General features: G+C 34.5%; 1 protein-coding gene across 1 annotated transcript in view; it reads left to right on the top strand.

Annotated features, from left to right (window-relative positions):
• The window catches only part of LOC136034400 (polyadenylate-binding protein-interacting protein 1-like), a 71502-nt gene that overhangs the window by 237 nt on the left and 44387 nt on the right, over positions 1–26878 (top strand). The window contains exons 2-5 of the mRNA XM_065715552.1: positions 12462–12586; positions 14758–15053; positions 18031–18237; positions 20719–20831. Coding sequence (XP_065571624.1) covers positions 12472–12586; positions 14758–15053; positions 18031–18237; positions 20719–20831 — 731 coding nt within the window. The 5' untranslated portion in view covers positions 12462–12471. The remainder of the gene's footprint in view (positions 1–12461; positions 12587–14757; positions 15054–18030; positions 18238–20718; positions 20832–26878) is intronic.

The raw sequence follows: 26878 nt of genomic DNA on the forward strand, positions 1-26878 counted from the left end.
ACTGCAGAAAAGTTTGGCAACAGACTTGCTATTTTTCCCTTGGGAACATACAACAATTGAAGCATCAACTCAAAGCCCTATGTATCACAAATGGCTGAAAGGAATAATTTTCCTAGGCATAAGCTAGCCTAGGCTATTTGAAGTCACAGTCTCAAGAAAAATAAGAAAGGATTGTATTGGGCAGATATTTTTAAGATTTTTGGTAAAATTCTATTTAATTGACTTCTTGCTATCTCAGAAAGGGTTTAGGTTAGGAAAATGAAACTTTCAGGGATGAATCTACAGACTAAAGTATGTCCTGGGAAGGTGTTTTGAAGTAACTACCTCCACTCCTTCTCCCTCTAGAGGGCTCTATCCTTTAAAAACATATGTGTTATAAAAGTGAAACCTTGCAAATAGATATTCTGCATTATTGAAACAGCCTGCAACAAAATTGTTTTCAGCTTCATAACTTTGTTCAATTCCATTTTATAAGTTTTTAAAGATATGCAATTACATTTCCTAAATTTTGAAAAAAAACAAAATATGGCTCAAAATTCTACTCAAATAACAGGAATTACATTTTCAGAACTAAAGGCAGAGAAAAAGCAACTAGTAATAGGTATAGACCTGCCATGTAGGCAAATTTTGGGGCCCTCTAGAGGGAGAAGGAGTAGAGGTGGGTACTTTAAAATACCTTCCCGGGACATACTTTAGCCTGTAGACCCATCCCTGAAAGTTTCACTAACCTAAACCATTTCTGAGATAGCAAGAAGTCAATTAACTAGAATTTTACCAGATTTTTTGTCATATATCACTTAGAAAAATTTTGCTGGCTCTAGGGGACCCCTTACAACTAGACCAAGTAGGAATTTACCTAGTGGATATAGCCAACTAAGTGTCTCTAACTAGGCAGAAAATATTTTATCTAAACTTTTCTGATATATATTTAACTAGGCAATTCGTTGAATTCTTCATACATACTTGTGATAATATCCAAAGGTACTTTTGTCTTATACCACCACACTCAAGATCATTTATTATGAACATAAAACAGTAACTAGTTTTCATGGTCTTTATACCAGACAATATTAGCTTTGACTTGGTGAGAAACTACATCATAGCTATATTTTAATTAAATATTTTGTTGGTATTTTGGTTAGGTTAGTTTACATATTTAAAATTATGTGGTCTGGATGGGCCCTTCTTCCATAATTCTTTGTTATAGTTTTCATAATTTTGTTGATAATGAATTATATTTTCAACATATTTTGTTTTATCTCATTAGCATTAGCCAAACTTCACTTCTTGACAGAACTTTAGTGTGGTGGCTATAAGACACAAGTACCTATCCAAATAGCCAGATATTTTTTTCTTTTAGGAATAGCATGAGCATCTAGCTAGCCAGATAACACTTTTTCCTTACCCTTCTGATATATATCCAACTAGGCAGGTAAGTAACTTCTCTAAGTAATTTGGTGATAATATCCAACAAGCCAGATAATTATTTCTATTAGGTATACAATCAACATGTAACTTAGATGGATGATACTTTATTTTGTCCCTTCTGAAATATATTCAACTGGGTAAACAATAAATTTCAAAGACCAAATGGTGATAATATCCAAGTAGCTGGCTAAAAACTTTGTTCAGGCAACTCAGCAAAATAGCCAATATCTGGCTAGGCAGTATATAAATTCTTTTAAAACATGAGTTGCCACCTGGGAAGATATCTATCAATGCTTTCCCTAAGAGAATTAATAATCTGGCTAGTTGAATATTGCCATCTGATTACATTGAGAGTTTATGTTTCTGCCTTGTTGAGTATATATTAGAAGTGCTAAGATAAAGCATTATCCTCCTAGTTGGATATGTTTCTGGAGGACTAACATAAAGCATTATCTGCCTATTTGGATGTTCATGAAACATATAAGAGAAATAATTATCTAGCTAGTTGGTTATTATCACCAAATGGCTCAGAGACATTACTTGTCTGCCTATTGGGATAATAAAAGACAGGTTAGGACAAAGTATTATCCACCTAGGTAGATGCTCACACAACACCTAATTGAAATAATTATTTGGCTAGTTGGATATTATAACCAATGTACTTAGAGAATTTACTTATCTAGTTGGATAAGTTGGATTTACCACCTAGTTGGATGTTTGTGCAACACCTAAGAGAAATAATTATCTTGCTAGTTGGATATTATCATATCTAACTTCTGGCTAGTGGGATATTGTTATCTGATTACACTGAGAGTTTACTTTTCTGCCTAGTTGAATATATATCAGAAGGGCCAAGACAAAGCATTATCCACCTAGTTGGATGTTCATGTTACACCTAAGAGAAATAATTAGGCTATCTAACTAGTTGGATATTATCACCAAATTGCTTAGAGAAGTTAGTTACCTGCCTAGTAAGATTGCCTAAGAAAATTAATTATGTAGCTAGTTAGATACTATCTCTAATTTACAAAGATAATTTACTTATATTCCTAGTTGGAACATATGAGAATAAGAAAATCTAGGACAAAGTATGATCTACCTAGTTAAATGTCTATGCTACTCATAGGCTAAGAGAAATAAATATCTGGCTAGTCGGATACTATTATCAAATTACTTTGAGAATTTACTTATCTGCATAGATGGATATATATAAGAAATTGTAAGATATGCTATTCCCACCTAGTTAGATATTCGGGCTGTGAACTAAGTTCAATCCTTATTGAACTAGGTAGATATTTAGTATGCAACATGGACAGTCAAATATTCAGCTAGGAAGGTGTATGTGTAATATTTCTAGAAACACTATTATCTGTCTAGCTAGATATTTTATTGTGATGCCAAGTATAGTTGGATATTATTTGTACATTCCATATAGTAGATATTTTTTTTATGAAAATATCCTTTGGGCACCTCCCTTAACTAAGTTTCTACCATGTTCCCAAAATTTGACAAAAAATGTGAAGTTGAAAATGTGAAAAAATGTGTTAGATCTAACCATGAAAATTTTTTTTTACAGCTTTACCAATAGCAACATGTTTTACAAAGTATGTTCTTTATTTTACTCCATATTGTGTCCATCACAATAGCTTACTATCCTATAGGCTACATCTCTGAAACACTCATTAAAATAAACAGTATGTAAAAACCACCAAGTGTGTCTTGGGGCTAAAAGGCTGTATGACTTAACAAAGCATATCAACACACTGAAGTGTATTAAAGTAGAGGTAGTTAAAATTTTTAAATATTAAAATAAAGTAAAGGATAGTTCACAGTTTACTGTATTTAACCATACACACAATTTTATTTCATGTAAGCCTAACATTCTAACATTTGGATATTTCATGGCGAAGAGAAGGAAATCAGAACCAATTTACCAATGTGGTAGCAAAAAAGCTATGTGTTCTAGGCTTTAGACTGGGTAACAATGCTATAGACCAACAGGCCAAATAGTATTGCAAGAGAATAAGCATATGCAAATAAGGTGATATTCTGTAAGAGAAGGGCTTGTCAAATACCAATTTATCACTCTATTATAAACACATCATAACATAACAAGATTAATGAGTGCAATTAACAATTATATTGCTTTCTTTTGCCCTGCTGTGTCTCCAGTAAAAAATCACAATATCATATCTGAACCTGTTTCTCATAGCCTTTAGGTAGTTTGTGCTATGTTAACTACAAGGTGCTATAAAATATTGTAAAATTTGGGTAAAATACCATTAAAATCTATACAGTAGTAAAATAGGTAAAATCCTAATTTTACAATGTTCTATAAAGCTACAGTATAATCCCTAATTTTACCATTTACATCAAAATGTGATGCCCTCTTTTAAATTTCACCATCAATTCCTCATTTGTGCCAAGCTTGAGAAGCTCTTCCTGTAGTATCACATTCTCTGCTTCCATTTAATCAAATGGATTTATGATCCATGGTGGAGTTTCTATTGTCAGAATATTTTCAAATCTGATTTTGAAGTTATTTTGTAGGACAGTTAAATGTTTAACATATTTCTGAATATCCTTGTCAAGGCATTCTACCTGTGTCAACTTTGAAAACCAGAATAATTTGCACCAACAAACATTTGCTTCAGAAACTTTAATTTTCCAAGAAAAGCTGATATTGTAATCTTTGTTGTTTTTTTTGTTTTTTTTTAATTGAACCCCTAATATCATAATTTTTTTTTTAAAAAGCATATTAAATATACAATGTCTGCTATTGAAGTTGATCAGTTTTTTTTTTAACCTGGATCTTTACTTTCCAGAAAGTCTAAAATTGATTCAGAAATTGACTTAAATATTTTCAAACATGCGTCTTTCAACAAACAGCATAAGTCAGTATTTAAGGGTAATTGTTGGAAGTCTTCATCAATTTCATTACACAATTGTGAAAACAAACATATATTCAACGCATTGGTTCTTATTTTGTTGAGTGTAAGTAAGGAGTGACTTTGATCAATAGTAATCAGAACTCTATAAAACAGAATTTTGATCAGGTGACTTTTTTAAATTGACTTTGTTTAAGACATTTTTTTTAGAGGGAGCTTTGAATAGACTGGGATGGTAGAGGAACATGCATAGCTGTGTTGGCCTCAGGTGGCTTGAGGCTGTGGTGAGTTGTTGTAGTAAAAGAAAGATCACAAATGAGCAATTATTTGTATTATTATTATTTTTTTTTAATGGGTGATAATATTAAAAAAAAGCAAGGCTTGTTTAAATGGAAATTAAGAGTTCTAGTGCTCTTTAAAGTGACCAAAAAGACTAGAGGGCAACTATTTTCCTTTTCCCCCAAAGTTGTCCAGTTAACATTTTGAGATGATCATTTTGTACAACATGGTAAACCCATTGTTTATGTATAGTATTTGTTATTGGGAAGTATCCACATATTTTTTTTTTTGGGGGGGGGGTCCACTGGGAGAATTTTTTTTTGCAGAGGGAAGTTTCCGGGGGAAATTTAACAATGGGGAGTTTCCAGAATCTGTGTACAATTTTTTTCATTTGTTTTACTTTCTCTTTGCTAACTCAATTTTACATGTGGATGTGTTCCAGGGGAAATTCTCAGCAGTGTTGGGATGTCTGGAGGATTTTCTATGAGGGAGGGTGATTTTTCATGGGAGTAATATTTCAGTTTGGGGGGACTTCCAGGAAAATTGTCAATGGAGGTGGCTGGAATTCAGATCCAGCATGATTTGAAAAGCAATCAGAGATCAAAGTCTTTTTCAAATGAAACTATACAGATAACAATGGTTTACTATATGGTTAGATGGAACTAATAACAAATGGAACTATACAGTAACATTTCACTTTGGGGGGACTTCCTGGAAAAATTCTCAATGGAGGTGGGCGAGAGGATTTCCAGCATGATTTGAAAAGCAATCAGAGATCAAAGTCTTTTTCAAATGAAACTATACAGAGGAGAATATCACCATATATACCCAAAAAACCTGTTTTGGGGCTATTTTGTTGGGCATTGTTAAAATGTTTAGAAAAAGTGCAGTGTCAGAAAAAAAGTGGCTTACAAATTGGGGCAAAAATTTAACTGCTAAATAGTAAAAATCAAGAAGGACTGGGAAAATTTTATTCAAAAGATAACAGTAAAATATATATTCTGTTTTAATACGGGACCCAGAGATCAAATCATGCTGCAGCAATGCACTGCAGGGCCAACACAGGGACCTTAGTAGTCAAGAAGTATCGTTAATCTGATAAAATACAATACAAAATTCTGTTTTATTAATCCATAATTGAAAAGCATGCATTTTTTATTGGTATTCAAATTAAAATATTCAAGATAAAAAGATAACAGTTTTTAGAGTATTTTTCCTGTTACTTTAAGCCTTAGATTTTCAATCCACAATGACCTCATATAACAAAATACATAACAGTTTTCAAGTGGATAAACATTCTGAGCCTGAGCACTGTCCACAAAATAATGTATGGGGAAAGTGGCAGGTCTGATATCCTAGATTTTTCTGTATTCCCAACTGTTTCTCAAGATACCCTATGTTTACCATTGTTTTGTATTTTACTAGCCATTGTCAACTTCTTTTTGCACTTGGGTTTTATATTTACATTGTTATTTTGAGGAAATTATTAAGTGCCCAAAATGTGACTGATCCATGCATTAAAATTCGCCCAATTCTTTATTTTAAATGCAAATTAAATGCATTTTTGAAAACAGGATTTTGTAAAAAAAAAAAAAAGATAGGAATATACAGGAGTAGGTTTTACGTAATATTAGACCTTAGGCCTTCTTTGAGCCTTCTATGGGCTTAATTATGTTGTATGACAAAAATGTAAGCCATAGTTTTCTGAGTAAATAAATAAAGTTTCCATATATGGAAAGTTGTAGGTCAAATTTTCCAGATAATTCCTTATTTCACACTATTTCTGAGGGTGCATTTATCACTACATTTTCTATTTTACTTACCTTTGTCAGTAGGATCAATTCATGGGAATATAGAGTGTAGGCTGCCTAGTCCGACTTTGTCATTATATTTTCTATTTTGCTTGTCTTCATCAGTAGCATCAATTCATGAGAATCTAAGGGGGGGGGAATACCAAAAAAGGCATTTTTCCAGTTAAAACACCCACTGTAAAGTTATTTTCCACAATCTGAAGGGAGAAGCAGAAAATAATTAGGGAGCGCATGCCCCCCTGGCTCCTTAACTAATACATATTATTGTATGACAAAAATACTAAGTATTTATTTCTAATTGGGAAAAACTCTTAGCCTGAAAGTTTTAGATCTAAATATTGGCAGGGTGGTAATTTTCCCTGATGTAGAATTGAAAATGTAGCAATTCTTAAACAAATAGAAGTTCCTGGTAATACGATTGGGGCTGTCCTGAGGGTAGTCCTCCCTCCATGTTTTCAATTGATGTTTCTGGAAGTCTGATTGACTTATATATTTCCTGTATATTTGAATAAGATGGGGTTTAAAGGGATGAAATGTTAATGAGGACAGGTGTCATCTTATAATGGTAAAACTGAATTATGTTGTCAATTTAAAATAGAAAAACTAAATTTATTGTTGCAAACATATTTATATTGAAAAACTGAACTGTTATGTTCTTAATAATTCGTTAAGTTATTAATTATTTTATTTATTATTTTTTGTATATTCTATTTATTATTTTATATATATAGATTTATTTTATATATTTTCTTTATAATTATTTTATTCATTATTTTCTTTATTATGTTTTTATATTATTATATATTTAGTTATTGATTATTTTATTAAAGTAACTGTTTATTAAGCTATTAATTATTATTAAGAAGCTTCTCCTTGCAAGTTTGATTAGTATTATAATTTTAAGTTTTATAAAAAGGACAGAAGTCTTTATTAAAGTATCTTGCATTTGGTAAAGTTGGACGGGGGGGGGGGGGGGCTTGAGTTCTGGTGTTGTTAGATATTTATTTTGGAAGGGTTCGGTAATGTGACTCTTGTAAGCTCAGCCAAGAAACCACTCAGCTTTAGACGGGTACCTTGATAAGTTAGGGGAAAAAACACAGGAAGTGCTGGATGATTTACCCCCAACGATGCATTGGACTCCCAGCCAAAGGCAGAGAATCAGGAAATTGGTACTTGCACTACACGGACCATTGATTAGCAAGCAATGTTTATACAGTATATCTATTTAGACCTGGCTCCTGAAAAGTAACTAGGTAAAAAAAGAGAAAGTAGTACATCATGCATTCTTTAATTCTGCTTTTGGCAGAAACTATGTTATCAGAGGCAATACTATAGTGTTGTCTTTAGTAAAGGACATATGGCTCCAGTGTTTTACTATTATTTTTTTCCCCAGATGCATATCATATGGAAGGGGTAGTTGTATGAACTTTGGAGGGGCTTATTCGACTGGAAATCAGAAGCTAGTCCCCCCCCTTACACCTTTTCTTCCTGGAATGCATCTGGTGAAAATTTTGAAATATTCATTTTATTAAAAATAGTTTAAAGACCAGATAACAAAAACTCCAGAGTCAACAAGGCCCCCAGGGCCCAGGGGCAGGCATTATAAGTTATGTCCTGGGGGTATATATGGTCCTTTTGGAAGGGATGCATGTAAAAACTTCAGAGAGGCTCATTTGATTTGAAATTCAAAGTTCTAGTTCACTTTTTAAGAGTGAAAATAGATCAGATGGCAACTAGCCCGCCTCCCACGTCCTTTCTTCCCTAAACATATCCAATACAAATTTTGAAATAGTCATCTTGTTAAAAATCGGTCAAACATCAGAAAAAAAAACTCCAGGGTTGACACAAACCCCCAGAGCCTGGGGGCAAGTGTTTTAAGTTGGTCCCTTGAAGCATAAAAGTTTTTACGTAAGGGGTGGTTGTATAAAGTTCGGAGGTGGCTCTTTTGATTAGAAATTGAAAGTTCTCGCTAACCTTTTATGTGTTAAAACGGTTCAGAGGGCAACTATCCCCCCTCCCCACATACCCTCTTTTCCCCAAATGCATCCAATCAGAATTTTGAGATTGCCAGTTTGTTTGAAATAGTCCAACGATCAGATAAAAAAACTTGTGGGTCAACGTAAACCCCCGCTAGATCCTGGGGGAAGGTTTTAAATTATACCCTGGGGGCATATAATGGTTGTTATGGAAGTGATGGTCATATAAACTTCAGAGGGGGCTCATTTGATTGTAAATCGGAATTTCTGGTGTCCTTTTTAAGAGTCAAGATTGATTGGAGGGCAACTAGCCACAAGGCCCTTTTTCCCCTAACGTATCTGATCAAAATTTTGAAATTCCCATTTTGTTCAAAAAGTTGAAAGATCAAATAACAAAAACTCAGGGGTCGACACCCCTCCTCCTCCCCTCCCCCCGAGCCTGGCCAAACCTGGGGGAAGTGTTCTAAGTTATGCCCTGGGGCAGATAAGGTTTTATTGTAAAGAATGGGCGTATAAACATCAGAGGTGGCTCATTTGATTGGAAATTGGCAGTTCTAGATTACCCTTTTAAGAGTCATCAAAAGTGATTGACAGGCATATACCCCCCACCCTCTTTTCCCCAAATATATCATATCAAAATTTTGACATAGCTATTATGTTTGAAATAGTTCAACAATTAGATGACAAAAACTTCCGGGTCAACGTACCCCCCCCCCTGGGGAGATGGCGGCATACAAGGTTTTTATGGAAGAGGTGGTTGTGTAAACTTCGGAGGGGACTCAAATAATTAGAAATTCAAAGTTCTAGCTCCTTTTTTAAGAGTCAAAATTGATGTGATGGCTACTAGCCTCCCCCACCAACCCTTAAGGCCATAAGGTTCCAATGTTTTATTTTTTCCCCAGTGGGACTTCATATGGAAGGGATGTTGATAGAAAATTTGGAAGGGGCTCATTTGATGAGAAATCGGAAGCTATTGTACCCTTTGTAAAATAGTTCATAGTTCTTTAAAAAATATTTCAAAGATCAGATAACAAAAACTCCAGGGTAAGCACAACCCCTCCCCCCCCCAGGGCCCAGGGAGCATATAAGGTTTTTATGGAAGGAATTATACTTTGGTGGGGGCTCATTCTATTGGAAAATGAAAGTTCTAGTTCTCTTTTTAAGAGTCAAAAAGCACCAGAAGCCAACGAGCCCCCTGACCTCTTTACCTTAAATCCATCCAACCCAATTTTTGAGACTGGTATTTTGTTAAAAATAAGTCAAAAGATCAGATAACAAAAATTCAAAGGTCAATACAGCCCCCTGAGCCCAGGGGCAAGTTTTGTATGTTATGTCTGGGAACATATGAGGTTCTTATGTGAGGGTTTTAAAAATAATTGAAAGGTCAGATAAACCCAACCCCCACCCCCACTCCCAAACCTTCAACAATATTTTATTCCGAACTTAAGGGAGCTGACCCCTTGCTTTTTATGCTTGCCCCCCCCCCTAAAAAAACTGTTAAAAATATTTTGTTCCAAAAATTAACGCAGCTCAATCCTGGCTCTCCATCGAAAATTATTTTGAAATAGGGAATTTTGAAAAACTTGGAACTTTGGCAACCAAAAACGAACAGAAGTTAATTTAAAAAAAAAGCTTTCCGAAAACGAAGTTTTTACAGAAAAGTGAATGCGATATTAAGCTTAAGATCAGAAGAAATAGAAATCTGAAAACGACCAGAAATTACTATTTAAAAGATAAATGAAACCCAAAACGAACAAAGAAATTTAATAAACAATCATAGCAAAAAAAAACTGGTACTAATAAAAATGAGTAAATAAATCTTAACACGAGTACAGCTTAGATTGAATATGCAAATCAAACGAACAAAAATATTTTGCTATTCAAGTATAAATGAAACCTAAAATGAACAAAAATTAAATGAACAATTATAGCAAACAAACATACAAAAGATGCTAATATAAATGAATAAATAAATCTTAAAACAAGTGAAACTTAAATATATTTTGCCTACTTCTCTCACTGTAAAGTCTAAAACCTACTGTGTCATTGGCGCTTTACTGTAAACTATATGTGTCTTCAACAGTCTTGGAAGGTACAGGGAAATCAAACTGAATGTTTGATATATAATCAAGGAGGCACACTCGTGCCTCTATAAAGAGGCGACACACGACAATGTTAAGCGATCTTCGGTTCCAGTGGTCGCAGACGGATGGGGAGGGATGCATTTCGTAGCCCGAGCTCCAACTAAGAAACCTGCAAAATTTCATCCCCCTCCAACTTTTTCTTCATGGGGAAAATCTGGCCGAAAGTTTCGACCTGTCAACCCAAGCCCCCCTTTAACGTTGTCCGATCGGGCTGAAATTCACAAGTTAAGGTCCCCTAGGGCCCAGGAGCTTATCCGTGAAATTTCAGCTTGATCCGATAACTCCTTCCCTGTTTTCCAGAAACCACGCATAGCCACTTAAAATTCATTTACTTTTTTTTCCTAGACGCCTACAGGTCATATCCGACATCGGATCTGGGTGTACGAAGACTCATTCGATGCGGAATTCTCCGAGTAAGTGCCCATGAAAGTTTCGTAGGAAAATCTTAACCCCCCGAAAGTTTCGACCCTCCAACCTAGCTACTTATGCTACTTATGCTACCCTAGCTACTTATGAGCAAAAGAAACATTTCGGTCATTCTATCTATTTTTTTTCTATTTTATACAATGATTTAAAAGCGGGGGGGGGGTCCTCTCCTAATTCCTGTAGGAGGAGTACAGGAATTATTAAATTACATCCACCATGGATTGTAGAAAAACGTACAGAATTAATATGAAAAAAAATTAAACCTGTACAAAAGAGTCTTTAAAAGCGGGGGGTTTGCCTCTCCTAATAGTCTTCTTATAGTCCTAATTGTAGAAAAACGTACAGAAATAATATGAAAAAAACTTCGTTTTCTTAAAGAGTTAAAGAGGCTGCGTCCCAAAGTCGAACCTTAAAACGTACAGGAATTAGAAGAGGCAGTTGGGGGGCTGCCGCCCCCCAAACCCCCAGCTTTTAAAGACTCTTTTGTACAGGTTTTTTGTTTTTTTGCTAACCCCCAGCTCTTGGCTTCGGAAAGGCCCTCTTTTAATTAACAAAAAATTGAAATGAATGAATAATGGAATAACTTCGAAAAATGTTAAACACAAGAGGACAGGAGAACCATTGCGCCGAAACTAGTAATTAGTAACAATGAAGTGCCCCCCCCAAAAAAACCTGTACAAAAGAGTCTTTAAAAGCTGGGGGTTTGGGGGGCGGCAGCCCCCCAACTGCCTCTTCTAATTCCTGTACGTTTTAAGGTTCGACTTTGGGACGCAGCCTCTTTAACTCTTTAAGAAAACGAAGTTTTTTTCATATTATATTATTAATAATTGAGAGATCATCAGTTCAAGATTTTATTTCACTGTGATTTTGTTTCCATTTTCATTGCTGTAATAACTTGAAAAGAAAAAAGTAGGCTTTAGACTCTTACAGTTAGGGAAGGGGGTAGTATCAAAACTCTTGTTTGTAGTGAATCTATATTTGTCTTGAATAATCTTGAAAAGACCTATAAAATTAAACTGAATATTTGATATATAATGATATTAATTGCTGAAAGCTCATCAGTTCAAAATTTGATTTTACTGTAATTTTTATGTTTGTTTTCAATGTTGTAATAAGTACAAAAGAAAATATTTGTAATATAATTCGTTTCCTGTAAATTGCCATTGATGTAGTAGGTTTTTTGTTTGTTTCAAGCTTCATTTGCATATTCAATTTAAGTTTCACTCGTTTTAAGATTTATTTACTCATTTATATAAGTTCCTATTATATATTTGTTTACTATGATTGTTTATTTAATTTCTATTTCATTTATTTTCTAATAGTAATTTCTGGTCATTTTTGAGTTTGAAATACTGTAGATTTCTGTTTCCTCTGATCTTAAGTTTGATATGGCCTTTACTTTTCTTTTATAAAACTTCTTTTTCGGAAAGTTTTTTTTTAATTAATTTAAAAAAGATGTCAAAACAGAGTAACACTACAAGTTTACTGAAGCTGTTCTTCTTTCTTTAGAGTCTGTTTAATGGACAACACTATTGGACGAGGAAGGGGAAGAGGGAAGAGACCTGAACAACAGCTTTATCAACCACTCAGAAGGCCGAAAACAAGCACTGAAAGAGATAATGACAGCACTAGCAGTAAGTTGTTTCTAACTTTAGCACATCATTGACATCACTGCACAATTTTTTTTTGGGGGGGTAGTATGTCTAAAAATATCATTTCAGTTTCCAGGGGGGGGGGCAAAATAGTTGATTTTTTTCAACTTCCTGTATAAAATACCAAAAAAGTCATTTTTAATGAGAATGCCCTCCAAAAAGTTATTTTTTTATTTTAGGGAGTAAAAAAAAAATCTAGGGAACACAGACTTTCCCCTGAATTGATGCCACTGCAGCACGAGGCTTCATTTCATGTTTAGAAGGAAGTGTGAAGTGAAATAAAATTGGTCTACTTAATTATTCTTTTGACGCATCATAAACAGCATTTTGGCAAGTAGCCTGTAATGGCAGTAAACAAAGAATTCAATTTGAGGCAACTTTTTATTTGGTGCTTCAGAAGAAAAAAAAATGAGGAAATTCATGTTGATAATACCACTTGACTGTTTTGGGATTGTTTCAATTGGAAAAGCTATGGCCTGAAAATGTACTATTGTACATCATCCACCTAGGAAAAAATCCTTTGGCTCCTTTAAATTATAAGTGAATTGTACAATAATATCCATTAAACCAAGGGAAATTTTAGTGTTTGACTAATTTTGAGTTTTTTTCTATCATTTAATTATTTTTTTTTTTTTGGGGGGGGGGTCTGAAGCCAAAGTTTTCAATTTTTTGTTAAATAAACCTAAATTTGTATTTGGAGGTTAGGTGGGGGCAGTTGTCCTCTCATGTCCTTAAATTACAAGAATACAGACAATTACGGCACTTAAATTCAGCGACGAGGGGCTCTTATCCACTTCCTATTAGGGACAATGTTCTGAGTGTAACATTAGATATTAAAGAAAACAAGAACAGGAGGGGTCTTTGAATCCTCCAGGAGATGGTAATACCACCCCTTCCTGTTTATGTACATGTGTTTTTGTATGCCTGTGGTGAAATTAGTCCCAATGCACAATTTTAAGATTTAAATTTATAATTTAATTTAATTTAAAATCTTCGAAGAGGCAAGAGCAATCGGCTTCATTTTATATGTATTTAAGTCATTTGAATGCAGATAAGAAATGGGCAGTGTCAACATTGACATGACCTACTTTATTTAATATCTATATACTAAGCTGATACAGGCTGTCATATTTTCAGTTTTATGATTTTTTTTTTTATAAGCATTAAAATGTTTCCCAAATTTGGTGTGTATGGAAGGGGCGGGGGGCTACAAAAAACACTTATGTAAAATTCATACAAAATGTGTTAATGGGCATTTTTGTTGCGTTTTGATGAGTCAAACAATTTTTTTTATTGGGGGGGGGGAGAGTGTTTAAACCCTGAAATCCCAACTTCTGGTTATGCCCTTGATAGAGGATACTAATTTGTTTAAGGTGCCGCAAGGAAAATTAAAACAAGAAGGAGAGATAGTATAAAAAGACAATGTCATGCCTGGACACATGAAGGGAGGATTCTTCTTCCCCAGAGTAAGTCGGAAGGAATCCCCCTACTCATGAGTGAAAAAATGTAGATATTAATAAAATGCACTTTTTTCTGTTTGTGAATCACCTCCCCCTCTACCATCTCCCCCACCTGATCTCATCACCATAGCTGAAATGTTATTATACTGTCTGATACTTCTATTGGATTAATTATTTTTAAGGTAAGTCATAATGGCCTTGAAACTAGTTTAATAGTTCTGATACTCATGTTTTCAACTGTGCCTTTCAGTGACAATTTGAAAATTCATGGAAAAAGAATTTCAAATGATTTTAATTTCGTATTAGTCATTGCGTAAATATTCATTGGTAGTCACTTTAGTTGGCAGTGCGGGGGTGGGAGGATAGTTACCCCGTAGATTCCCCCCTCCCTAGATTGTGAAATGTTTCTTTTTTTGGTATTTTCATTGAGAAAGTAATTTTTTAGTATTTGTAAAACACAATTTTAAACACTATGTTTGTGTTTGTAAGAACATTTGTAAAACACATATTTTTTTTCTACATTTGTAACACAACAAACTTCCACCCTCTGAATTGTAAAAATACATTTGTCACCCCCCTCCCCCTCTCTCCTACATTTTCATAATTTGACGTCCCAGTTTACTCTACATTCTTTTGAAATATTTTAAAGACAAATTACCCAAATTTACTTGTTATTTGCATCTTGTATTTTAGGTAATAAGTTGCATGAACAATTTGATAGTTCAAGTCAAATGATTGATCAATGTTTAGCTGACAGAGCTAGTAACCTAAATTTGAACACATTGCCAGGAATCAGTAATGTGTTTCCCAGTGTTGAATCTAGAGCCCCATTTGTACCTAGTGTAAGTGCAGCCACTACAGTGACTTCGATTTTAAATGCTGCACCAGTGGCAACCTCGTCTTTGAATGCAAGTGCGGCGCCTTTTGTTCCTCAGTTTTACCGCAGAAGAAGTAGCTCCGAATTATCTGATAGAAGCTCTTCCAGAGATGTAAGTAAATATAAAAGCTTTAATGTGTACATTTTTATTAATTCTGATTCTGATTCTAATTTTAATGTATTTTATAAAAAATTATAAAATACATTTAGTGGTAATTTCTTTTTATTGTAACGCTTGGTTTTAGTTCTTCTCTTTATGATAATTTGTCATGTCAGCCTGATTGTTGGATCTAAGTAGAAGAAGGTGTTTTAGCTCACATGTAGCTATGGATATTTAGGCATTGATTCTTCTTTAGTCAGTGTTTTAACTGTCCCTTTTCTGTGTTACTCAACTTCTTCTTAAGAAAAGCATCTGGAATCCTGTCTCATCTTCAGGCTATCTTATATCGAAAGTCTCTGCCAAAACGTGAACCAGAAGTAAAATCATTGACTAGGAAAGCAACTCTTAAAACTGGTTGAATACCTTGTTGTTGAAGAGCCTGAAACTGGAGCAATACGCTGTGTGTTCCAATAGTGCTGTTCTAATAGGATTGAAAGGAGTATTTTCCGACGCTAAGTCCCAAATTTAAAATTTGATCAATTTAGTATGTCAGTAGTTGTCCCTAAATATTGAAAGAAAAGTTCAGAAAGGCAACTGAAATTAGAAATAAAAAATCTTCTTATTGTTTTAGAGAATTGCTCGAAGAAGCGCTTTGGGAAATTTAGGACCCTTTTATGAATAGATTGCCAACTTTCCTGTTTGTAAGAAGTCATAAAAAGAATTTCAATAAAAAAAAATATTTCAATAAATGAATGTTATCGATTCTCTATGAAGGCATGCAGCACAGTAACTGGTTGATTATCTGCATTATAAGTAAAAAAAAAAAAAAAAAAAAAAGTAAATCCTTGGATATAGCTTTTGGCTTTACCCTAGGTTAGGAAGGGGTTAAACTTCTAGTCAATGTACATTATTTAATAGTAATTTTTTTTTGACGTCAGGTCCTGTTTGAAGGATTTCAGGTTCCTTTAAGGAATATCAGAAATGTGTTTCTGTAATTAGAAATTGTTGTTATATTGAATCTGTGTAGCAATTTCTATTTCAGCCATTTCTTAGTGTTGTTAAGGGTTCGTTGATAGTTTTGTATAGTCCAAGCAATGGTCTTTACTAGGTTTGCCAATACTACTCTAACCACGAGGGGAGATTGTAACCTCCCTAGTGAGCTATTTCTTATAGAAATATTTTATAGAAATATATTATAGAAATATTATATATATTATTTTTATAGGCTTATGATTGTTTATTGAAAAGATCACTCTCTTCAAGATTTTTGAATTAAAATGGAACACGGACTGTCCTTAGTAGAAAGATGTAGCCCAGCGCATCTGGCACATTTTGGGACATTGCTGGTGCAAGCAATTTGAAGATCATCGTATGATTGGCATTCGAAGCAGCATTTAGGTATTCTCTTAAATTCGGGAAGTCGAAAAAATTCATATCCAACTTTAGTTCCTTCTTCAAAATAAGCAGACTGAGTGAAGGAGTCTTCAAATTCAAGCTTGATTGACATAGTCTGGCCCAATTGATTTGCACTTTTTATACCATGCAGCCTGTTTGAAGGATTTCAGGTTCCTTCAAGGAATACCAGAAATTTGTTTCCGTAATAAAAATTTGTTGTTATGTTGAATATGCGTAGCAACTTCTATTTCCGTTTTGGTGTCAATTCAGTTTTTTTGCAGTTTCTTTGAAAAATGTATTGTGTAAATTTTGGTTTGTATGGTCCAAATGATGGTTTTTACTAGGTTTGCCGATACTACTGTAACCACGAGGGGAGATTGTAACCCCCCTAGTGAACTATTTCAATGATGATGATTCCAACCGTATAATTTCTATGTAGCCAAGCCTTCTGATCAAATTCTTGAAATGGCACCAAGAAGTGTTATTTTTGGTTCTACATACCATCAAGAAGCACTCTGGCGGAATCGTGACAATTTGCAAAAGATAAGCAGGTATGAGCATTAGTTTTCAAATGAGCCGTTAAACTATCTCAACAGGCTTCGGTAACCTATTAGAACTAGGGTAAAAAGAAAGATGTATCACTTATGGAAAGGATATGATAATTAAAAGTGATCTTCCTTGTTTTTCAAGATGGCACCCGGAGGCCTGTAAACCTTTAATTTGGTGTTTTTAACCATGGGTATTTCGATAGTTCAGTTTTTTTCGATTTGACGTAATATTCAAGTTTAAAGTTTTCGATAAAAATGTTTCAAAATTACAAATTATACTTCAGTTGAGTAGTTATTATTCCTAATTTTTAATTACTGCGGAATATTTCTCACCAGATTGTTTCCAAAAAAAAGTGTTTTGACATTTGGTTTCTATGGGCTGTGATTTGCTCTACTAGGCCGTACGTTTTGCTTCAACTATCAGTAAGTAATCGGATTAACGACACTTTTTTACTACTAAGGTCCATGCGTCGGCCCCGCAGTATTACTATAGCAAGGCTCGATCTCTGGGACCCATATTACCAAACTATTTCAAAGCCACTGCGTCACTACAGGACAAAAAAAAATTATCCCCCAGTTTCTGCAATATTAATTTTAGAAAGCTTATTTTCTAAATTTAGCTTCGTTGTTTTCCAATTTCTTTTTTATAAATAGATAAATTGCTAAATAACGGATCAATTGATTGGGCAATAATGGGCATGAAAACGTCTTGCCCAACCATTTGTGAGTGTTTCCATTGGAACAGCTATTTTTTCTTAATGCCCTTTTCTTATCCCTTTTTTTCTAAATTTCTGTACTTTTGCTCAAAATTACATTAGAGCATAAAATGGGGCGGTTATTTTATGTGTATTGTTATTGTATTGTATTGTATCAGATTAACGACGCTTCTTGACTACTGAGGTCCCTGCGTCGGCCCTGCAGTGCATTGCTGCAGCATGATTTGATCTCTGGGTCCCGTAAGGTCAAACCCACTGCGCCACCACAGGACATGTGTATTGTTATATATTTGAGGATTTTTCTTTTTAAATTCTATTATATCCTTTTAGGGGATTACAACTCCTGGATTAGATCTGTTTTCATCCGAAGATGACTATCATCCTCTTGTCCAATATTTGACAGAAGTATTGTCACGAGTCACCTTATTTCCTGGTAAATTTGAAAGTCACTCCACGAAGCTGATATCTGCTTTTAAAAAGCTTGTCATCCCTGATGTGGAAGTACTAGGAGCTATAGTGGAAACCATCTACTATCAGGTTTGTATATACGAACCATTTTTTTGACCAAAAATTGTGAGACTTAAAAATCTGAGACTTTTTTACTCAAAATTTGACCAAATCCGTAAATGGTGAAAATTCAGTTAACGGATGTATTGTTGATTGCTATTTATAGTCAAATATCTTTAAATAGAGGTATGAGACGCTTACTATTACTTCTACTAACAACTCACTGCCGCATCAAGTCGCCTGAGGCCAACACAGTTTAGCACCCTCCTCCATCCATTCCGATCTGAATTGAGTAGGATGGAAGGTCACCTTGGTATCTAATGTTGGTGTTCTCAAAATAAAAGGGAGTACGTCATGTGTTCATAATTCTACGTAATAGTGACAAAAAGGTTTTGAGTTTTTTTCTAGGAACTGTTTTAGTAAGATTAAAGATTAGGATGAAACCAAATAATGTAGCTCAGTTTTGGTGTACCGTATTGGTAGTAATTTTTTTTTTTTTATTGTTATTTTTTTTTTGTAGTCTTTGAGATTAATATGTTGCTGCAATGAGTCCTTGAGCTGCAATCAGATTTCAGAGGATACAAGATTGTTATAAACGATATAGATTATGACCTACCATATCTTACCACGTAAATGGGCGTCTGCTATTTCGATCAGTTGATAAAGATGTCTCAGACGCAGAAGAGAAAATGTGCCGAAAGCACTATTTTTGAGCCAAATTACTATGAAGCTGTAATTTTTCATAAAAGGGGTTTTAAAATGAATGGCTTATTTGATGCCTTGCTTTTGCGATCCGGCAACCCTAGTAGATAGACTCGTGGGATTTTTCTCATCTGTGATGATTTAAAAAAAAATGTCTGATTAAATGCTGAGCATGGATTGTCCTTCTTGAAAAGAATCGCAGAGAAATCAATATTGTCAACGTAACTTAAGTCTGTTAGTGACAGGGAGAGGGTATCCTTACTTTGCGGTCCAAGTGGATCAATTAAACTTACTGCCGATACCATCTTGAAAATAATCTGCCGAACTACAGGATCCCTTGGAAAGGGATACACTGAGCGATGTATTCTATTATGGACAAGGGTACTGTTTGACCCTTTTCCAAGAGATGTTTTTGTTCTTTTCGTGAATTATTTTCTAAAATTTTGTTTAGATACGCCTTTCAGTTTTGGGCATGACAATATATGAGAGCCTAATAAAAAGGTTTTGGTTAAGTATTTCAAATTTACTAGTGGGAACATAAGATGTAACGCTCTAATGTTGCCTGCTGTAAAGAGCCATAGTCTTTTTCACAAAGAAACTTAGTATGTAGAGACCTTTGAGCCTTTCTCAACGGAAAAAAATGCAAACGGCAAAAAAGAAGAAAACAAACTTTTCTTTCAAATTAAATTTTGATTTGGTTCCAAAAGGTTATGAAGAAAAAAATTGTCTTCTTTTTGGTCGTTTGTATTTTTTCTCCGTTGAGAAAGGTTCACGGACGTGGGACCGAAATATTCGGGTTATTCTAATTTTTTTAGTTAAAGTGTAGTTTTGGTTTTATTTTTGTTCACTTCTTTGTCGAAATTAAAACCTGTTTTCTTTTGCTTAATTTTTTATTAATGAAAATCGAAGTTTCAGACAGGCAAAATCTATTGTAAAGCAAAGAATACTTATCCAATCCAATTGGTGAATTGTCTTTCATTTATTTCTGGCTGGTTTTTCGATTTAGTATCATTTTTCTTCTTGTAGAGTTCACTTCAAAAGGTTAGATTTTGTTTTTTATAAGGATTTCCTTTTCGAAATTTTTGCTTGTTTTTCGTTTTCATATTTTGCTACTGGCTGACCAAATCCTCATTTTTCTCACCTATTTGATTTTCTTTTTCTTTTATTATATCCTTTCTTTTCTTTGTTTCATACGTTAGGAACGGAATTCTTGCTGGACTTGCATGTGAACGCTGCTTAAACCGCATCGAAAGTTAAGCTGCCACAGCGGTGACAGGTGGACTATTTTCCATCGTCCCACTCGGTTTAAAGTTAGAATTTTTTTTTTTGGAAAGATTAGGCTTTCATGAATTTGTCAAAAATTAATTTTATTTTAAATATTATGTTACGGTTAATTACAAAAGCGATTAGATGTAGCATTTTCCTTCAAAATTATCCCTTAAGCAGCTCTCTATGATGTTTCAGTGCCTTGCTAGCCGTGAAGAAAAAAGAAACTGAAAAAATAGGACATTTAAGTAATTCCCTTGCAATAAGTGATTTTCCTTGTTGTATAAAACAAGAAACTGAAGTTTCATATATTGGGTTTTCCACCATTGCGATTTCAGTTTGGTACTTATAGTTTCGATCTGATTTGGTTCCAAAATGATTAATTTAGGACTATTATTAGCCGAGGTACCAGGTGGCAGCTACCACTGCAACCACGAAAGTTTCCCTGATGACAGCTCTATCGGAAGAGTGTTTGTCAAAATTCCTTCTTCAGGAAGTTCCAAGGTTTAATAAATTATTTTGATTCCTTTGTTTTTTTTTCAGTCGGTGATCGAACCGAACTTTTGCTATAATGGAGCCCGGCTGTGTGCAGTTCTGTGCAATAAACTAGATGTGAAATTTGGCAAAGATACATTCAGGACGCTATTTCTACAAAGGTAAAAACAGTTTATATTGGATAATATTCTGAAGTGATCGGACTTTTGTCTCCATCGGTCGTCCTTTGTTCCTTTGAATGAAAATCCACGGAAAACTACAGCTTTCTGTCAGTCTCATGAGAATTTGAGTTCATCTCTCTGTCTCATCGTGCAGTCTTGAAGGGACTGGAATGACTTGAAGTAACAACTATCTTAGAGTAGGCGTTCCTGCTTTAAAGAAGACACCTGGTTTGACTGTAAGACCGATTTGGGGTATCCTAGAAGCCTTAAAGAAGGGGTATCTAGAAGCTTTAAAGAAGACACCTGGTTTGACTGTAAGACCGAATTGGGGTATCCTAGAAGCCTTAAAGAAGGGGTATCTAGAAGCTTTAAAGAAGACACCTGGTTTGACTGTAAGACCGAATTGGGGTATTGGGGTATTGTTCCAAGCCTATTTGGGGTATCCTAGAAGCCTTGGTCTTCATTCATTATCCTAGAATGAGTAGCTCATTCATTAACATGAGCACTATGAAAAATGCTCCCTTATGTGGAAGAGAGGAGCATGAGGCTTTCTTTTCTACGGTTCTGTAACTCAAAAAAATTTAAGGCGTGAATGATATAATTATGGTATTAGCAGATAAGTTTAGAATATTAGTAGTAATAATTTAATTTGTACTGGTGAACAAAGGAGCGTTCAAACGGGGATAAGTCCATTTATTTAGACAGTGAAAATAGGTACAAAAGTCTAGATATTTCAATCACGTATACAGTGAACGTCATCAGTAGAACTACTAAAGTATTAAAATTAAAACTAATATGTTTATACAAAACAAAATAATTAACTTCCGGTTTATTCTCTTAAATTTTTTTCTGAGAGAGTTCAATAAACAGGGTTCATTAAAAGTCTTGAGATTTAAATTTTCTTATTTAATCTTGCCTAAATGTGAAATGAATTTCCAATGAAGGTGGCAAGTTCTCGTCATAGAAAAGCAGTGTGGTCTGAAATAGGATACCTAATTTAAGGTATTACGTCAAAAATGAATTTGTATTGGAAGACCCGAGGGCTATATACAAAAGTCGTAATGACATAGTTCTAACTGTTAACCCATTTAAATCGAAACCGAATTTCGATGTACTTCTAATGGTGACGTTTGTGCTTCCTCTCCATCACTTTCGACACAAAATTTCTCAGATAACGATCGTTTGTAGAGTTATTGATGTAAAAATACCAAGAAGTAGCTCATCAAAAGTTCCTTCCAGCCAATTGACCCTAGTTTGGTAAGCCAATGAAGGTGCCGCGAGCACCTGAAGGTGCTCGCAACACCTTCAGGAGAAAATATAATGAAGCCCATTTGAAGTTAACACTTCAAATGCAATTCAGTTAATCAATTATAGTATTTCACTTCTGAAAATATGGATTAGCGTAGCGTAATATAGATGTAGCGTATAAATGATAAACGTAGACGTAGCGCGTTGCCCGAAAATACATAGACGTAGCGTAGAAAATATATGCTAGCGGAATTTGCTATTTTTAGTGTGTCCCTTACTTTTAATGGATGTTGCTTGTCTATGCTAAAATCAAAAGGCTGAGAACATTGGCTATTTACTTACTTATAAAGTTGTTGTTTAACATAAACGAAAAATTCAGGAATAATTCAAGGGTTCGAATTAGGGTATGAGCAAGGATTTTCAAGTTTCTGACTTTACCCCTTTCTCTTATTATGTTTTTTTTCTATTTATTTGGGTTCTTTTTCTTCCTTTGTGTGATACAGTAAAATCAGAGCTCGAAGGCTCAGTGAATAATATTCCATTACTACCTCTCATCAGTCACGGTACTATACCATCGCTATCGTATTTTATAATTAGGTTTTGGAAAACAGTTGTTTAACAAACCATTTTTTTGTATGCTACGGCTTTACCATACTGACATCTGTGGTGTATCGTCCGAGAAATTCTTCGAAAAATTTGTCTGAAAGACCCCCTTCCAACAGAGAAGAAGAAGTAGACTGTCACCTATGACTTCATTCTTTTGTGCCCCCTCCCTCTCCTACATCAAATAATTATTTGTTATCTTCTAAATATATCTTATAGTAAACATATATTATGTCTTAAAAATTTTCCTTTGTAATATATCTTACGTTTTTACCATATATTTATTAATGCCGACCTCCCCCCCTTTCCTGGAAAAATTGAAAACAATTGAATAATTATCCTTTTGTCTTTGGACCTGTTTTAGAAAATATTAAGTGACCCATCTTCCAAAGGCCATGTTTGACATCAGACCTATCCAGAGACTGTCCTTTCACAGGTGAATAGTTTAGTTGTAAAAAAAGTTTCTGCTTATAATACTTAGAAAAGTGGGCATAAATATTTTTTTGTTAATTCTTTACGAAACCATAATTAGAAATAACGGCTTAAAGGAAACATTTTTTTATCTTGAAAACTTTCATACTTTAGAAATAACTGTTCCTGCCGTATTTATTTGAGAATTTCACATCTTCACTGCAATGATGATGGTGTTGTCATCTCAGCCAGGTTGTTCCTAAAGTATTTAAACTTAAAAATCTTTAATTTAGGGAATCAAATGCAAAGAATAAACATAAATTACTTTCCTATACTTATATGGTTGAAGTGTGAGGTTAAACTTCATTATTTTACTCCACTGACGTATTTATTAAGTCTTTCAAATCCTTAGTGTGTGCAAAAAGAGAAAACAATAATCCTGTATTTCAAGTTTTTGCTAAACTTTCAAGATAGTAACTAGAATGAAAAGTGTTTCAGTCACAAGACTGTGTTGTTATACAAAGTTCTTTTCTGTTCTTCTCTCTGTTACTCTTGTTCTCTTCTCTCTATGTCCTCTCTGTCTTTCTCTTTGCTTCTCTATTTTGGAGAGTTATTCTCTCTGTTTCTCTTGTTTTTTTTAACTTTCTGTTCCTTTCTCTGTATTTCTCTTTGCTTCTCTATTTCAGGCAATTCTTCTCTGTATCTCTCGTCCCCCCTCTCTCTCTTTCTCTCTCTCTCTCCCTCTTCCTCTCTTTTCCCTGTTTCTCTTTGCTCCTCTGTTACAGAGAGTCCTTCCCTCCTTTTCTTTTTATTTTTTCTCTTCTTGTTCTCTTCTGTCTTTCTCTGCTTCTCTGTTCCTGAGAATTCTTATCTCTGTTTCTATTGTTTCTTCTCTTTCTGTTCCCTTCTCTTTGTTTCTCTTTACTTCTCTATTTCAGAAAAGTTCTTCTCTGTTTTTCCTGTTTTTTTTCTCACTGTTTGGCTTTGCTTCTCTGTTTCATAAAGTTCTTTTCTCTGTTCTTTTCTCTCTGTTATTCTCTGTTTCAGAGTGAGTGTTCTTGTCTTCTCTCTACGTTTTACATAAAATATTATCCTAAACGGGAATTTTTTTTAGGTAATTATTCAAATCCTTTCTTATGAATCACTCTTTACAAGTGCCTACACTATTGATAAAATGTGAAATATATGAAGTGAGTAAAATCTGTGATTTCCATACTGTATATCTTTTCCTGATTACGGATTATCGTTTCAGGCACTTAAAGAAAAAAAAGAATAGCGTGTTGTAATCTCTTTGACTAATACATTTTAGCAAAGTCTTAGAGATAGCAACGTATACAGGGCGAGAGCTAAGATGCCCCCTTAAATCTAAAGATTTTTACGATGCTCCAATGATTTCATTTGTTTTTCTTATAATTTGTCCTTTTTTTGTAGTCATGAAACTTTCAAAAAGTTCCATTTGCATTTGAATTTTCATCTCAGTTTCAGTAGTTCGACATTTACCTCCTGACTTTCGATACGTTGTCCTTTTATCTCCTAAATAATTTTAACAAACACCAATTTATATCTACGAAAACGTATGGCTAATCATAGCCCTATACAATAACGTGTGGCGGTTTATTTGGTAAGGTACTGGGTTTCAAAGCTTTCATTTTTCACAAATTTTCAATTGGATTTGAGTTGAAATATATTTCCTTTCGATTTACAAGGCTTTTTTTTGTGAGGCACCCATGAGTGGCGTTTGGAAAGAAATACCAGAAATCACAATAACCTGCCTAAGAGACTTGAATTTTGAGACTTGAAACTCCCTTTGAGACTTGAAACAAGACTTGAAACTGCCTTTGAGACTTGAAACAAGGCTTTTTTTGTGAGGCATCCATGAGTGGCGTTTGGAAAGAAATACCTGAAATCACAATAACCTGCCTTAGAGACTTGAAACAAGACTTGAAACTGCCTTTGAGACTTGAAACAAGGCTTGAAACTGCCTTTGAGACTTGAAACAAGGCTTTTTTTGTGAGGCATCCATGAGTGGCGTTTGGAAAGAAATACCTGAAATCACAATAACCTGCCTTAGAGACTTGAATTTTGAGACTTGAAACAAGGCTTTTTTTTGTGAGGCATCCATGAGTGGCGTTTGGAAAGAAATACCTGAAATCACAATAACCTGCCTTAGAGGCTTGAATTTTGAGACTTGAAACTGCCTTTGAGACTTGAAACAAGGCTTTTTTTGTGAGGCAGCCATGAGTGGCGTTTGGAAAGAAATACCTGAAATCACAATAACCTGCCTTAGAGACTTGAATTTTGAACGAACATCATCTATAGCTAATTCATTGAGTCTCATTCATTGCCTCATTCTCCTCCCATTTTTAGAAAATCACCGAATTTTTCCTACTTGCCCTGAAAGAAATTTGGGATTCGCGACTCCCCAATATCATCGTTTTGGAACGATTCCGCAGCATAATTCAGTTTTTGTAAAAGAAAAATAAAGTTTGATTTTTTATGTTTTGAAAATAAACCCATAATTCAAAGGTTTTTAGCATACTTCATAGTATGCTATATCAGTACAAAAAGGAAATTGTCACTGAAGTATTAAGCCAGCTAGTAAAATAGTCTTTAATTTAGATTTTATTTTATTTACTTTCGGAATTTTTAAATTTTTTCGATTTAGCAAAAAATCAAAGTAATTTCGAATGCAGTTATATCTGCATAAATTACATAAACGAAAAAATTTTCTTGTGCGTGTTGGGATTTGGGAAAAATTTTGTGTTTGTTTTTTGTTCTCATAATTTGTTTTTTATTTTTCGCAAGTCAGTAACGAAAAAGAAAAAAGATCAATAACTAAGTATTTTGTTGTATTTTACTGCCGTAGTATTGAACAATGTTGCTCTCTGCTTGCTAAATATTACGCGGTTTTCATGTACATCGAAAACTGTCAATATAGTATTAAGTGAGTTAATTATATACAGAGCCATTCAAAGGGGGGTGGGGGTAACCGGGGCAAGATGTCACAGGTGCCTTGGCTAGGGGGGGATGCTGGACTCTCTACTCTAATTCGACTTTTTTTGCTAATATTTGAGTCGGGAGGAGGGCGCTATAATTAATTTTCCCCGGGTGTCACCAACCCTTAGGACAGCTCTTATTTTATATATATACATATATATATATATATATATATTTATATATATATATATATATATATATATATATATATATATATATATATATATATATATATATATACACTAGCTGTTGGTTCGCGCCACCCCAACACCTAGTTGGTGGGGGCGCTTCGCGCCCCCCCCAAGCCCCCCCGCGCGCGTAAGTCGTTACGCGCCATATTAGTTACGCGCCATTGTAGTTGTGTCCCTATGTCCCACCTGTGAATATAGATAGATATCTTATATATATATATATGTTTTTAACTACGTAAAACTTGCGAATATACAACATTCTTTGCTGTCCCATTGTCTGTGCATATAAATAGATTGTCAGGTTTACCGACTCTTGAACATGCAACATATAATGGTCCATGGGAAAACAATCCGTATTCAGATCTATACCTCATGATTCTAATGATTGCCCTTGAGCTTTGTTGATGGTGATTGCTAATCGACGATTCCCTGTGTCGCCGTCGTCATTTATATATCCCCGTCTGCCCCCCGGTCGTCATTTATATTCCATGTGTTCCGGTCGTCATTTATGTCCCGGTGTCACAGTCTGTGAATTCTCTTTGAGGGTCCCGGGCGTCATTGATATTCCTTGTGTCCCGGTCTCCCGGTCGTCATTCG

This window comes from Artemia franciscana, chromosome 13 (assembly GCF_032884065.1).
Source record: "Artemia franciscana chromosome 13, ASM3288406v1, whole genome shotgun sequence".
NCBI lineage: Eukaryota > Metazoa > Arthropoda > Branchiopoda > Anostraca > Artemiidae > Artemia > Artemia franciscana.